At 36.0% G+C, this 14701-nt stretch overlaps 1 protein-coding gene across 2 annotated transcripts in view; it reads right to left on the minus strand.

Moving 5' to 3' along the window:
• Positions 1-14701, minus strand: part of MYO3B (myosin IIIB) — a 188153-nt gene that overhangs the window by 70569 nt on the left and 102883 nt on the right. For both annotated transcript variants that reach the window (XM_054277506.1, XM_054277507.1), the window contains one exon: positions 2698-2777. In XM_054277506.1, coding sequence (XP_054133481.1) covers positions 2698-2777 — 80 coding nt within the window. The remainder of the gene's footprint in view (positions 1-2697; positions 2778-14701) is intronic.

The following is a 14701-nucleotide window of genomic DNA, read 5'->3' on the forward strand; positions in this document are numbered from 1 at the left end:
TAAGTATCAATGAACTAATCAAACCAGCAGGCATGCCCATGGGGAAGGATATGGGAATGTTTCAAGATTATCTTGGAAAGACATCTAGTTTCTGAGGACTGTTATCTAAATCTCTAGTAGATGTCAGGTAGAAGACACAAGCCATAACAGTGAGCACTGACAGTAAGTTCAGAATAACTGGTAATATTTAATGTTAAAAGACACACAATTTAATTTTAAATAAGATTAAATAAAGAACAAGAACAAATAGCTTGAGGACTGATGTGAGCCCAAATGCCAATGAAAATGAGGTTTCAAATAGGATTCTTCTCTGTCCAGAAAAGCAGAGACTCAGTGATGTTTTTGGAGATTGACCACTCACAGCCTCCTATATCCATATCTCATACGTCTACTGATCAATAAAGGGCAGTATCATCTCCTCTTCATAGCTGCTTTTTTTCACCATAACTGTAGGATCTGGCTATCTTGGGACTGCCACTCTATCAAATATGGCTTACAACTGCTGGGTTCCAAAGAGTTTTGTTTTGGTTTGAGGTTTTTTTGGGGCGGCAAAGGCAATGAATGCACAGAAAGACAGATGGTCAAAAACACTCACAGAGGAGATGCAAAACAATTTTTCTCAAAAAATTAGGTTGAAAGCAGTATTGTTAGATTTCTCTTCCTATGAATGAAGTTGTAAATTCAGATCTCTGCAATTTGTAAGAACTAGAATAAATTTCCAAATCTTTTTGACAAGGAACGTTTGAAGTTTTCATCAGAAAAATTCTGATAGACCCTGAAGCTGAGGGGATTTTCTTGTAAGACTTTTTAAGAAGTTTTGTCTCTAATTAATGTTCAACACTGCTTGTCTGTGAAGCCACACAATTTTATGGTAGGGCAACAACCTCACGTACAACAGACAATAGGTCTTCTCACAACTGGCTTGCAGAAAGTGACAGAGCATAAAAAGAATGCAATGATCTAAGAATAAGAATGTCATGGTACCTCACATTTTAAATCACTAGCTTCTCTTTTTAAACAAAAATGAAGATATTTCAACTATTAAGTCACATTTTTACATGACAGCCATAGTGACCTACAATATGAATTCACATAATTACAACTGTAATGGAAAACAGCCTGACCTACAAAAGTCAAATGTTTCATCACTAAAAAGATTCCTTCTAATAGTTTTGAAACAATATTAAAAGAACAATTTATGACATTATGTCACCTTATGAAGTCACTCCAAATTATGACTTTCTACATATTGACCACACCTGCTGCTGGCATGGTATGAAATACTATAAAACCAAAAAATATGTTCAGCAAAAAACCCTCTTAAATTAAATAATGATAAAAAACTTCCAAACAAAATTATTACATTTGGATTTTTTAAAACAAATTTTAAAATAATAATTTAAAATATGTTTCCTGAAATTGTTTTAATTAGGTGCTTTACAAATTTCTAAGAAATAGTTTATTTTATCTAAAAAGTATTGAAACTAACATTTTCTGATTAGTGTTGCACTTCTGCATGTCTTCTTTTAGCTCCTTTTAAAAAGTTTGAAGGATGAGTAAAGCTCACTTAAACAGTATTTATTAACTGATTGCGTTTAGTAAAGCTCTAGGAGTGAACTGCTCTGTTACAATCCTGCTGTATCACTAAAATGCCTGCTTAGAAAGCTTGTGCTGAATATAGCTGGATGTAGAAGACAATGTGTATGTGACACAAGAAAACTGGAAAGGTCACCCTTCAGCACTGAAAGTATTTACACCAGACAGGAAATAACAGTCTGAAATCCACATCTGTATTTGCAGGTACAGTGAAGGATATAGACATCTGGATAACATAAATCACCACACTGATGTTTGAACCTGAGCTCCAAATACCAGAAGATAACATGAAGAAATAGAAAACTCAAAACATAAAATTTTGTAGACTTTTGAACAGTTGCTGTTACCACTCTTATTTTAAAAATTTATTACTGTTTGCTTTGGAAAAAAATCCAAACCCCCAAACCTTAACTAAGCTAACTCTAACAAGTACCACTTAGGAAGCAGGGAGGGAGTGTACATACCATCAGCTTCAAGGGACAACAGTTTCCTCACAAATTAAGTGTACTCAGTTGTAACCCTACTAATTGCCATAAAATTATCCTATCTTTTTTCAGTTATGCCATGTACTTCCATGGCAAAATTCAGCAGCATTTAAATTCTACAGCTCTTTTTACAGAATAGTGCTTTTGCTGAGTAATGTTTTTCCAGTTATCTACCAGTCACAAACACCTCCTGGTTTTTCACTTTTTCACTTTCAAGTTGAATTAAAAAAAATATTTTAAAAAAAATTATTTTGCCTTTCATACTGTTAAATACACTATTCAAATTTTACCTAGTAAGACCTCTTTCTAGATCAAAATTGTCAGAGGAAAACCTTGACCTCTTTGGAATAAAAGGACTGATACTGATATCGATGTAACAGATTCCACGCCAAAGGCTTAAAGATTAGTAAATTGATTCTTCACTGAATTCTACAATAGGGTCATCACTAAAACTGGGAACTGTGCTCCAAGACAAGGTGCATGTTACTGGTGGTAAAGGCAGACTCTCATGTGGTAAGAACCCCACTCTATACCCACATCAGCTAAGTACTGTGTACACAGTCTCACTGCAGTATTTTATAAACAGCTGCATGTTCTGGAAGGGAACACTACTGACCTTGATACGCCCAGCACTGAGCTGTGGAGGCAGAGACCGAGATGCTGCTGTCACTCTGGCTCTTGCTTGTGCCAAATTACCTGTTCAAAAAGAAAGAAATTCATACTGCAAAAACTATTCAAGAAGCTTAGAAGAGAAAAATTTTTACTGTGTAAAATCAGTTTGTACAATAGTACTAAAAATAGCAGACACCAGCACACTTCTTCCACACCCCTCTCATTACCAATTGTGCCTGCAGAGCATTCAGCACAGGCATGACAGAGTGCAGTGTTGATTTAGAGGGGAGGAAAAAGTCAGTGATAAGGTGGTATGTCACTGACCTTAGCTACTAAGCTGATGAAAACAATGACAGCACAAAGGCATACAGCTCAATCACTAGTAATCAATTTCTCAGAGACTCATTGAGAGATTTCAAAGAGCAAAAAGAATACAGAATCAATCTTGTTTCTATGAAATCACAGGGATCCTCAAGTGTTAAGACAGTATCTTAAACTCACAAACTAACAAGAGAAATGAGAAAATTAAAAAACAGCACCATTTTTTGACCTTTTGACATATAATTCTCAATCTTACTGTGACTCCGGGTTTTTAAAGACTGACTCAATTTCCCTGGCAAAAATATATTGTGGTGTCAAGCGAAAGACTAGGGCCTTCTTTAAAATGTAAGGTATGACGTGTCCTAAACTTTTTCTTCTGTACTTGTAGAAAGCCAAAGTCATCACAAAATAGCTTTTCAAAATAAAGCCTAGGAGAAGAGAGAGGAAGTGATATCGGACTTGCATATGCAAGACACTCTGTATATTTCAAAGTTTTAGCAAGTCTAGCACAAGATGTCCAAATGTTTTCTCTGGCTATATCTTCAGAGGCTAAACTGTGATTAATAGCATTGAAAGAACCCTTTGAAGCAGGATTGGTGACATCAAAGCCCTAATCCATGGGTGGCAGGATTTTTATAATGAGTGGGAAGCATTTTAACACATTTCAAAGGATTTACAGCATGAATAAACAATAGGCCTCTGCAGATGTACCACACACCTTTCAGAACCAGAACACATAAATAAGTGTCTATTTTAATTTAAATGTAAATAAAGTGTTAACACTTCTTTCAGATGCTAAATGACTTGTTTGCATCAACTCCGGTGTTTAGCTGTTAGCTTTACAGAAAGGCAGTAACTCTAAACAGTCTTCAGAGTTTTGCTAAACTCTGCATTACATAACTAGTAAGGAGGCACCATGGGAAAAACAAAAACCAAGAACACCAAATCGCCGGAAAGAAACCCAAACACTGGTAATAATTCCCTAAGAGAGCAGAGGAAATCCAGTGACCACTGTAACGCTGAATGGAACTTTTGCTCTTACTTTCCTCTGAACAAGAAAAATACCAAACCCCCGAAAATAATCTGGAGGCCAGCACTCAAACACAGCACTCTTCATTCCACCATTCTGAATTCATTTAAAGAAGTATTTATCTTTTAAGCTGCTGGCACTGGTATTGACACAACACTGCAAAAGTGGCATGTCATTTCCTGATCTAACATCGTCTGTTACCTGACAGAGTAAATCATGCTCCAGAACACAAGGTATGGTCACTATTTTGGAAACTGCTTTAGGCTGTTATACTGTGTATGCTAATGAGAACCACAACTGTTGGGGAAATCTGGAATACTGATGCACATGCATGGTACATACTGTAAATACATGTATCTCTCCAAAGTTAAAATGAGGACTTTAATGAACAAGTAGATGGTGAAATAATTTTTCTCCCAGTTGCAATTTTGTTATTTTTCTATGTTAGAAATTACTCTTTTGGGCCTTTTTGGGCTAAAATAGCTTGGAAAGGTTGTTTTTGGCTAAGTTTCAGATTAGCAAGTCTAAAATTTAAAAACCTTGCACTGAAAAGCTGATAACACATGATAAAAGAGGAGAGTTGGAAGAAGAAAGGATTTTGAATCAGACTGTTTAAAATTACTAAAATTTAATTGCATTTTGTAAAAATTTTAAAAACTCTAATACTGAAATAAAATTTAGAATGGTTCTATAACTGCTCAAGGTTCACCACGCTCACTGCTGGCATTAGGTTTCTAGGGTTCATAATTAATATCCCTGAGGTCTCCCTTAGTTTCTCATGCAAAACTAAATGTTTCTGATCTGGTAAGCCAAGCAAATAAATAAACCTTTTAATTAATCACAAATCTTTAATGACTTCACAAACAAACAAAAACCAAAACCAAAACAAAAACCCCAAAACCAACAAAACAAAAAACCACCAAACAAACAAACAGCCCCAAAGTGTTCAGTGCCCACTTAAAAAAAGAAATGCTTTACCTATCGTGCCTTTGTTCAGTAGTTACTTCCTTCTAGGAATGGACTCTTACCAGTGCTTATTTCATGTGTAAAGTGAATTCCTATGTAATAACTTGTAGCATCACATTAAATCAATGGAAAAAATATTACTAGGATTTTCTTTCTCAGCTGAAACACAAAATGATACTTGAATAAAAATTTCTGAATTACTTACCCCATCTAGCTCATGCTCAGGAAAAGTAACTACCAATCTTTAACATGTCTAAGCCATTAAAACTAATGAACAGAATTAATGTGGTTTGAAAATTAGTCTACATAATAAGAAATGTTTCACCCAGGGTTAGCATGGTGTTCACAGTCAGTAAAATTTGGCACCTATCCCTGCATTTGATTTTCATTTACAAGGTAATTTATACCTTAACCCAACAAAAATAATTAAATGTTAAACCATTTTGTCAAAAGTATCAATATTTAAAGAACAAATGTTTATAGGTAATTATATGGGTAGCTTGAACTGTCACAGGTTCCTTGAAAGGTTAAATTGGTTAAAGGGTGAAAGATTGCACTGTGCTTTTCAGAAATCCAGCTTCACACCAATTATATAGTCAAAACTTTACATGAAATACAAATTACACTCCTTCTGACCAAATGCTACCTACATTAAATCCAAGTCCATAAAACAGACCAACTAAGTCATATAAAAACCCTCTCAAAATTGTCTTATGTTCTGGGGATTTCGTTTATTTCGGTTTTGGGTGGGGTTTTTTTGGTTTTTTTTTTTGTTTTTTTTTTGTTTGTTTTGGGTTTTTTTGAGGGAGGAGAAAGAAAGTTAATGTTTAAAGTTAGGATTCATCTTTCAAACATGTACATGTTTAATTTTACCCACATACACTTCAGTTCAATGGGACTGCTCATCTGAACAATTAAGGCTCCTACCTATGTACATGGATCAGAGACTAAGGTCTCTGGGATTCATTGTGACAATGAAGGAGTCAGTCAGACCTAATGTTTCTCTTTTTTGCCTCTGTTCAATAAAGTTAAGAATTAAGTTAAAGCATTCTCTTTAATGCTTTGAGAAGTTTCCAAAATTTGTGAAATGGTCTTAGAGTTTTCAAGGGAAAAAGAAGTAGCAGCACAAAATCTATGGACTCTCTGCTGAGCTTAGTGTCAATGTTCAGCAAACCTCCCTTTGTCTTGAAGCTGTTTACAAGATCTCACATCTCTGCAAAAATGTTCTTCACTGATGCCTCATTTCAGCTAGGTGAGAAAGGCCATATTATCAAAGAACTGCATCTCTTCTATTATGCAAAGCCAAGCAGAAGTTTTTAAAGTCTTTACATCACACACAAAGAAGAAATGTGTTTGTTTTTTTCTTTTTGGACTTTGGAAGTGGTCTCCAGATCTCCAAAAGGACTAGTCAGCATTCCTGGCTTCTCATTTGCATTCCTGGTAGTTACTCACTGTGTGATCTGGATGAATGAATGATTGGTCCGGCTGTTGACTTTATGCACTAATTAGGAAAAGTTCACACTCTGTCTGGATGTTCTGATGTTACCTATGGTTTGTGCTTCATTTATTCTAAGTGATGGGTTCTGTAAGCAGTACCAGCCAAATATTAGCAATATCAGCACTGTATTTACAATCTCCTTTTGGTTATGCCTGCAATAGATCACTCATCCCAAAGTAAGAGCATGCCAGGTAAGAAGTATGTTAAGCTTTGACACAACATTCAGTTTGTGAAGTGCAAATGACTTACAGAGAAAAAGTCTAATGACAATGTCACCTTACTGTACATGTTGCACCAGGGATATTGCTATTGTATAGAGGGAAGTACAAGCTCTTTCCTTATCCTCATATAGTTTATTAATTTCTTTCATGCTCCTAATTTCTTTCATGCTTCTAGTTCAGATAAAGAGGGGTTACTTCAAACACCATTTAGATCCAGTATAATATGGTCAGAAATGCTACAATCCATTCATATTTCATCGAGGTTACTTCTAATCACAGCTAAGCCCTCAAACTCCAGAAGAGGTACAGGGCCAGACAATGTCTTTGACATACTCAGAATCTTCTCTGTCTTTCCTTTCAGTACATTTTATCTGGCCAAAGGAAGTCGACTGCTTATCTACGTAATGCATTTTCATCTTCTGCTACTGTAAGACTAAGCTTTTAGCTCAAGTACAAATGAATACATGCACTTTTTTTATTGGATACTAATTTGAATCTGTCTATCAAAACTCTGCTCTTTTGAGTCATTGAGAGTCATTGAAGTAATTTAAGCTAATCTTGTGCAATAAAAAAGCAAAGAATCCAATTTTCTCATATACTTTACATTTTACACAAGAATGTATTTATAAAAATACTGTCTGTAGAGCACAACTATCAATACAGATAGACTTCAACTACTGCTTCTTCTGAGAAGACAATTACTTTACTTTATATTCAAAATAAAATCAAGAAATATTATTTCCAAAATCAGATACATATAACCAAACAGAATCTAATCAGCATAAAAGCTTAGTAATAGTGAAGCCCACCTGGGAATAATCTAATTATGAATATTTGCTTCAGGAGAAAAAATATGCATGTTTTTGGCCCAGATTATTTGAAATGAAAAATCCATGCCATAGTGAACTGAGGAATTCTGATACTGATTCTCAATTAGATTAAGGATTTCTTTAGTCTTTTTTGCATGAAGTAGACACCAATCATATTTACAGATAACTAAAAACTTCACATTGCTAGACTGGGATTGGAGAACTTGAGTATAAATTCAGTGCTGTTATGCTTTCTATTGCACACCCTGCAGGCACTTCAGTGGTCACTTGCCACATTAGGAAGGCACACACTGGTAAATACACAGCACCATGTCTACAGCAACAAATAAAACCTTGCTTGTAAGCATCCGTCAACACTGCCATGGTAAACTGTTGTTTCAACACAGTAGGTTAGGAGGCTTCTTGTAGAATGGAAGGGAACAGAGACACGGACAGCAGCTGAGATGGAATGAAGGTCAAAGTGCTCACTGTATTCTGTACATATCTACATACACAGTATCTACACATACTATAGATCTGTGAATGCATGATGGCAGTAAGAAAGGTCTTAACTTTTATCCTTACCTACTAAAGAAGAACAATTTATGGTACTAATTACACTAGTTAATGGTACTGCCCAAGGTGTTTTTCTAACAAAACCTTGAGTACTAACTGCTGTTTTAAGCAACATGCCCAATTTTCTAGCTAAATTGAACCAATGTGTATTCATCAACTTGACTGGGAGTATGTACACTGAAACATGGACCTTTCCTGAATTCTCATGGGCACAGTATGTGGTCAGAGGACATACAAGAAACCTTATGTGATTCTCAAAGTCCTGGGACATGACCAAACTTACAGACAGTAGGCAAAACATGTATGGTACAGCCTGACAACACAATAAAAAGGTTCCTAGAGCCACAGGCCAAGGAATGATCATGTGGTTCTGGAAAACAGAGTGGCAGAGCAGGGACTAGACTGCTATCTGGCCACTGCCAGGAGGGCATAGGTTGGGCACCTCTGTCCAAACACAGGACTAAGGATAGGAGTGGCACACTAAGTACAGTCAGTGTTAACTATTGGAACCTGCACCTAGACAAAAATAAAACACACTTTAAAAGCTTGAAAAAGGGAAAAATTCTTGTATAAACAATACTGCAATGTTCTACTGCTTCATGTTCACCATTTTCTTTAGTTAGGTCTGTGGCTGACTAGCAGGAGACCTGACCAACTGGCTGGCTGAAGAGAGGCTGGTCACAGTCTGATCCAGTAAGGCTTCCAGCTCCTGCATTCCAGAACAAATTGGTTCAGCTTTTTATGATTTATATGTTGTCAGAAGACATGGGCCATTTCTTTCAGATATTGTCCTTAGCAATTTCCTTACATATCTCTTGTAGTGCACAGTTTGATGCTATTGTATGCTATCAGCCCAGTACAACAAACCTTGGATTCTCTGGGGAACAGCAGACAGGACAGAACACTGCTGCTGTCAGGACAGTACCCCTCCATCAATACGAGGTTTTGTGCTGCCCCAGCAGATTGGCCTGCTACCACATCTGTAACTGAGATTAGAAAAAAAACTACAGAGGTGAATTTTCTGTGAAATTTCATTGTTGAGGAATTCTTCACATTTGATTTTATTGGTCAAAATAACCTTGTTCTACTTACATCTACTCAGGCTGGACAAGTTTATTTCTTCTTCCAGAGGTATGTTAAAGAATAGTTCTAAAACCATACACAGGTTGGAAATATAGTTATCCCACAGTCTGATTCAGATCTAGTCTCCCTCATTGTTTTATGTAGCTGATATATTTCCTCTTGCATGTTATGTAAGAAATCTTCCCCCCCAAATCGTATTTGCTTTATCCAGAAAAGTGAAAGTGATTATAAAGAACACGGTAGTTATTGTTCTATCTATAAAGCTTTATAGTGCTCAGTTTAACTTGAGGCCAAAGTAAGTTTCTAGAACAGCAGTAAATAAACAGGAAATCCAGGCAAAGTCAGGAACTGTGATTTCTAGCCCTTTGCTTGTATATCCAGAGATGTTAATTCACCATACAATGTTTAAAAATTTTACAGTATATATTCCATCACTCTGGACCTGCTGCTGAAGCTGCTCCACACAGACACACTCTGGTCAAAATCCTACCAAGCCAGTGAAGATTCCTAATGAATTCAGTGACAAAAATTCAGGTGTAAAGATGCAACTGAAAGCACATGGAAAAAAATATGGAACATTTTCTTTGATCTCACTATGACTATCACTATCCCCAGTCATCAAGATCCTAAGGCTAGACAGGCTAAAAAATGGTGTCAAAACCAGGTTTTGAAACACCATGGCAAGAACTGTCTTTTTAAAGGGTTAATTTAAGATGAAACAGGATTACAGAACTTTTATAAAAGTCCCAGACCTTCCCATTTCTGAAATGCAGGCATTATTGATGTTGACAACTAATTTAATCAAGTCTCAAAGGCTTCTCAACTGAACCACTGCTCCCCTGGATGTTAGTGCTTCTGTGTATTATCACAGTTGATACAAAATCAGTTACTTCTGCAGTAATGCAAAACATTAATTATATTTGTATCTCTGCTCTTAATGAAATAAATACTCATTCATACAAATATCCACAAACACATTTGCTTTGTCACACACTGTGACCCGCTATCCAGGCAGCTCAATTAACCACTCCTGCATCAAGACAAGTCAGGTTAGAGTAAGGAAGACAAAGTCAAATAATAATAGGTAATGCTGGTTCAGTAAAGCACTGGCCTTAACAGCTTGCTGTAAGATGAAGGAATAAAGAAAAATGATAAAAGTACAAAATCATAGTAAGACTGCATGGAATACTCTGAAATGAATATACAAACTCTAGCACAGACTCAGAGATTTATTTTCCACCCACTACATTAATCCTTTAGATATATTAATCCTTTAATGCAATTATTTTGAAGGAGTGGGAAATATAAGCACATTCTTTGTTAAGGACACACCAAAAAACATCATGGATATTCATATGAGTAAGATTATCTGAATATTCAAGAAAGTTATCTGCTCTGAAAACTCACTAGGAAATTTTAAAATTATGCTCTTCTAGGATTTGATCTTCAGAGCTACTGAATGCTTCCAATGACATACTGAGCATCTCTGACATAGTTTGTTTGGCCTTACAGCACACAGTGCCTATTAAAACTGCCAAGTAAACTACCCATTAAAACAATGGTATAATTCTCTGAATATTTCTCTATTTAAATTCTGTATATGGCGTACAGTGAAACCCCACAGTCTACTCGTTAATATTAAAAACAGCAACATTTTTTATGTGATGTATCTTTTGTTTCCTCAATATCAATAGATTTTGAATTTAATTGGTGTACAATGCAGTGTTAAGATTAATTACTATGCACTACTGAGAAATCATGTTTATTACAGGATTGAGAAGTTAGGCCAGAAACATGAAAATTGGGAAAGGTATCTCTTCTGAGAAAAAGGTAAAGAACAACTATTCTCAAGATTTGTTCTAGAGAGATTGATCTATTATAAATCAAATCAGTAAATAAAGATCTATTCTTAAACTTGTCTACTTCTACTTTTATTAGAGTTCAATTTGCAAGCACTTGGAGACAAAAAAAAAAAATCTATGCCCCCTTGCTCATTTTCAGTACAATATAATCTGTGAAGTCTCAGATTAAAAACCAGCATAATTCTGTTTGGGTAACACCCTTTACCAAACACAGCTGTGGTAAATCTAACTTGACAATTCTCAGCTGTTGTGCTTACTGCCATGTGCAATTCCAGAGATTCACTGACACTATTTATAGGGAGTAATTCTCAACAGTAAATAATTGTTATGCTTTATATAAAGCTTTAGCAAGACTGAGACCTTAACTTTGATCTGATAGATGGCTCTGTTTCTAGATGAGTTCCATTTTTAGGGCTATTTCAGAGCATGTTTTGGATCCTATTGCTAGTAAGTTTTATGAGTATCTGTACTACATTTGTACTATGATGCAAAACCTTAGAACATGAAGAAAAATAAACACTGAGCTGTAAAATGCTCAAGTGCAGAACTCTAAAAAGTAATTCATCACTCTACCTCCCAAAATCAGTTAAGCTACAATTAATTGAGTTTACTGATGTCCCACATCTGCAACCCAGTAAAGTTCATGACTGTTACACTGCACAACTGTGGTTTAAAGCTTCTCTTTGCATACAACTCACTGGCAGCAGAGCAAAAACTATTTTTGTGTTTTTAACATACAGACCAGTTAGAAGTATAAAAGCCTCCGTGTCCTGAGTGAAATACACAGCTTCCATTAACTTTACCAAAATTCTTACAAAATATAAATTCTGATTAATATTTGAGTACCGTAATTACAATGACTTTGTTTCCAATTAATTTGACTTAAGAGTGCCTGATCTCTTAAAAGTGAAAATACTAACTCAAAAGTACTGTTATAAGAAAATTTTATTGTGGAATAAATTAGTAAAATTAAAATGTATTTGAGCCTTTGGTTCTATTGTGATGTATGGAAATAAGAGGAAAAAATACATTAAACCCAAATGGAAGCATTCTGTATTTTAGTGAATAACACACACTAAACCAAGAGACCTACCACTATATATTGCCAGAGCAAGGGCCTGTGCTCAATAGGAGTGCACAGTGACAAACATGACAGCTCAAACCTACCAGGTTCTACTGAAAACAGTGGCAAAGCACCTATGATTTTGACTTGCCAGGATTACACTCCATGTATGCCCAGTAGTACCTGTTCATGAGACTGAAATGCAAGAAAATCTTTCCTTTGGTTTCTGACTTGTCATGAGGAATCATGTGCTATCACAGTTACACACAAGTTACACACAAGTTAAAGATAGTACTCTTGTCACCAAGAAGTGGTGAAAAGCAGTTCTCTAAAGGGGTTTAACAAAAGGCCATAGTTCTTTTGTTCTTTAGTGCTTTAGTGTGCATAAAGCTAACCTGAAACATTTTTTTCACATTTTCTCTTAGCACATGGTCCGTTAGTTGTTTGGTTTGGTAAACAAACATACACTACTTATAATTACTTTACATCTAAGGTTTGTAAGCAAGATTAGAGAATCAAAGGCAGAAAGAACACAGACTAAACATCAATATTGAGGAGGAGAAATGACCTTTAGACAGGTGAATTATAAATAACTTGTGTCTGGAAAAAATTCAACTTTGGACAAAAAAATTACCTTGTTAAAACATGACTAACCAAACCCTTCATCCCAGTTGTGAAAACTCTCATCCCAATTCTACTTTGACAGAGAATTAATATATATTATATTTACGATTAAATATATAGGCACCACATACAAGGAGTGTTTTTGAGCAATGACATGCCGTTATATATAATATAATGGATACTCCATTACCCTAATGTGCGAGCAATACCCAATGCTACTAAAATCATTAGATATGATGTTGCTGTAGTATTTCTTCTGTTGCTTGTATTTCTTCTGTGTAGCCAAGCTAAACCCCTACTGATCCTCAGAGCAAGGACAAGGATGTTTTGCAGTGTCTCTACTCTTCTGGTGGGAAGGATTTCCCTCTCCCCTCCCTGCAGACGATAACTTCCTCAAAGTCCTAAAGGTCTGTGAGTCATGGCAAGGACAAAAGTCTGCAGAGATTCTGTTTCAGGAGTAGAAGATCTTGTTGTGATGCAGCTTTTCTAAAAAGATAAAGTCTCAAAAACCCCCAGGGGTGCTTTGCCCAAGCAATCCAACAGTACCACCCTTTATAGGTGATGCTGCAAAAATTACCAAATATCAGGACAGTGAGAAAAATGGTCTGACTCCTCAATGGTGAAGGTACCAAGGCTGTTTTTAATTTTTCCAACAAAAATCCTCTATTTTTACAAGGGGACTCTATTTTCTACTTCATGTAATTCCTTTTCTCTCTTTACCAGCAAACCTAGAGATACCAAACCAAACCCAGAGATAATGAGGAATATATTCTATCTAAATGGGAACATGCATATTCATCTATAGTAGTGGCAGCACAAGAAGATCTGTCTTTTTTCTATAGAAAAAAAGTGACAGATATGGAAGCAAATGGGAGAACTGTTAGGTTAAATCAGAATACATTCATTCAATTTTGAATTTAAAGGTCCCTAGAAAGTGCATATTTCAGAACACACTGAACATGACTAAATTTCCACTGGAAGATGGAAAACCAAGCTGTATATGCTACAAAATTCGTTCCAGAATGTTTAAGTTCCAATGTCTCATATGAGTAGTTGCATACTTTATTAACAATAAATTACTATTACAAATGTATATTTAATGTCCTGCTGTTAATTTCTGGCCCTTTAAACTGCAAAGACTGCTACTGTGAAATAGAAGCATTTGTTGAGAAGGGATAAGTGTACTTGATAAATTACAAGGATTAACATGATCTTAAAATTAGTAAAAGAATTTAGCTTTTTAGTATTTATTTTCTGGATGCTGCTCAGTTTTTGACAGGGGGAGATATGACAGTTATATAAATATACTTCAAACAGAGGATCATCTCAGGGTGGGAAAGGCATCTTTTTGTTCTTTTTGGTATTTAAAGAACTACATTTTCCGTCCTTGTCAGCCCCACGATTTCAGTCTCGCACTCCCTCACGCCTCTGGCTTAGCACCACCCAGTGGCTGCAACACGTACGGGAGCCCGCGCTTGGCAAAACCCGGCTACGCTGCACGTTCCAGAGATGGCTGCCAGCAGATGCGAGAGTGTCCTGGCACTCATCTTCAAACAAAACACCACACATACTGCCAGAAAGGCCATTTCAAGTCAGGGTTACCTGGAAAGATGGAATATGGCTTCCCATGTAAATTACTAACTTCTGCATTAGTCAGTAATTGACCAAAAGCTGTACCAAGGTTATGAATCTTAATCTGTATTTTTTCTGGTTTTCTTTAGGAATGAAGCACATGTTGAGTGGAGAGAAGAGGGCTAAGAGACACGGACAGAGTACAATGGCATACATGCACACTCACTATTCTTTTGTTTACAAAAGCATCTTTGTAGAAAGTTAAAAGAATAGCATTATCTTTCTTCACAGAGCAGATGAAGTAGCATTGCCAGCAATGCCTTCTGTTCTCAGCCAAACCTTTCATTTATCTTGCAAGCTGCCAAAACTAAACCTGGCAACAA

Source organism: Melozone crissalis, unplaced genomic scaffold, assembly GCF_028551555.1.
Source record: "Melozone crissalis strain CALT ecotype California unplaced genomic scaffold, PUWL_Pcris_2 ptg000023l_1, whole genome shotgun sequence".
In the NCBI taxonomy this organism is placed as follows: domain Eukaryota; kingdom Metazoa; phylum Chordata; class Aves; order Passeriformes; family Passerellidae; genus Melozone; species Melozone crissalis.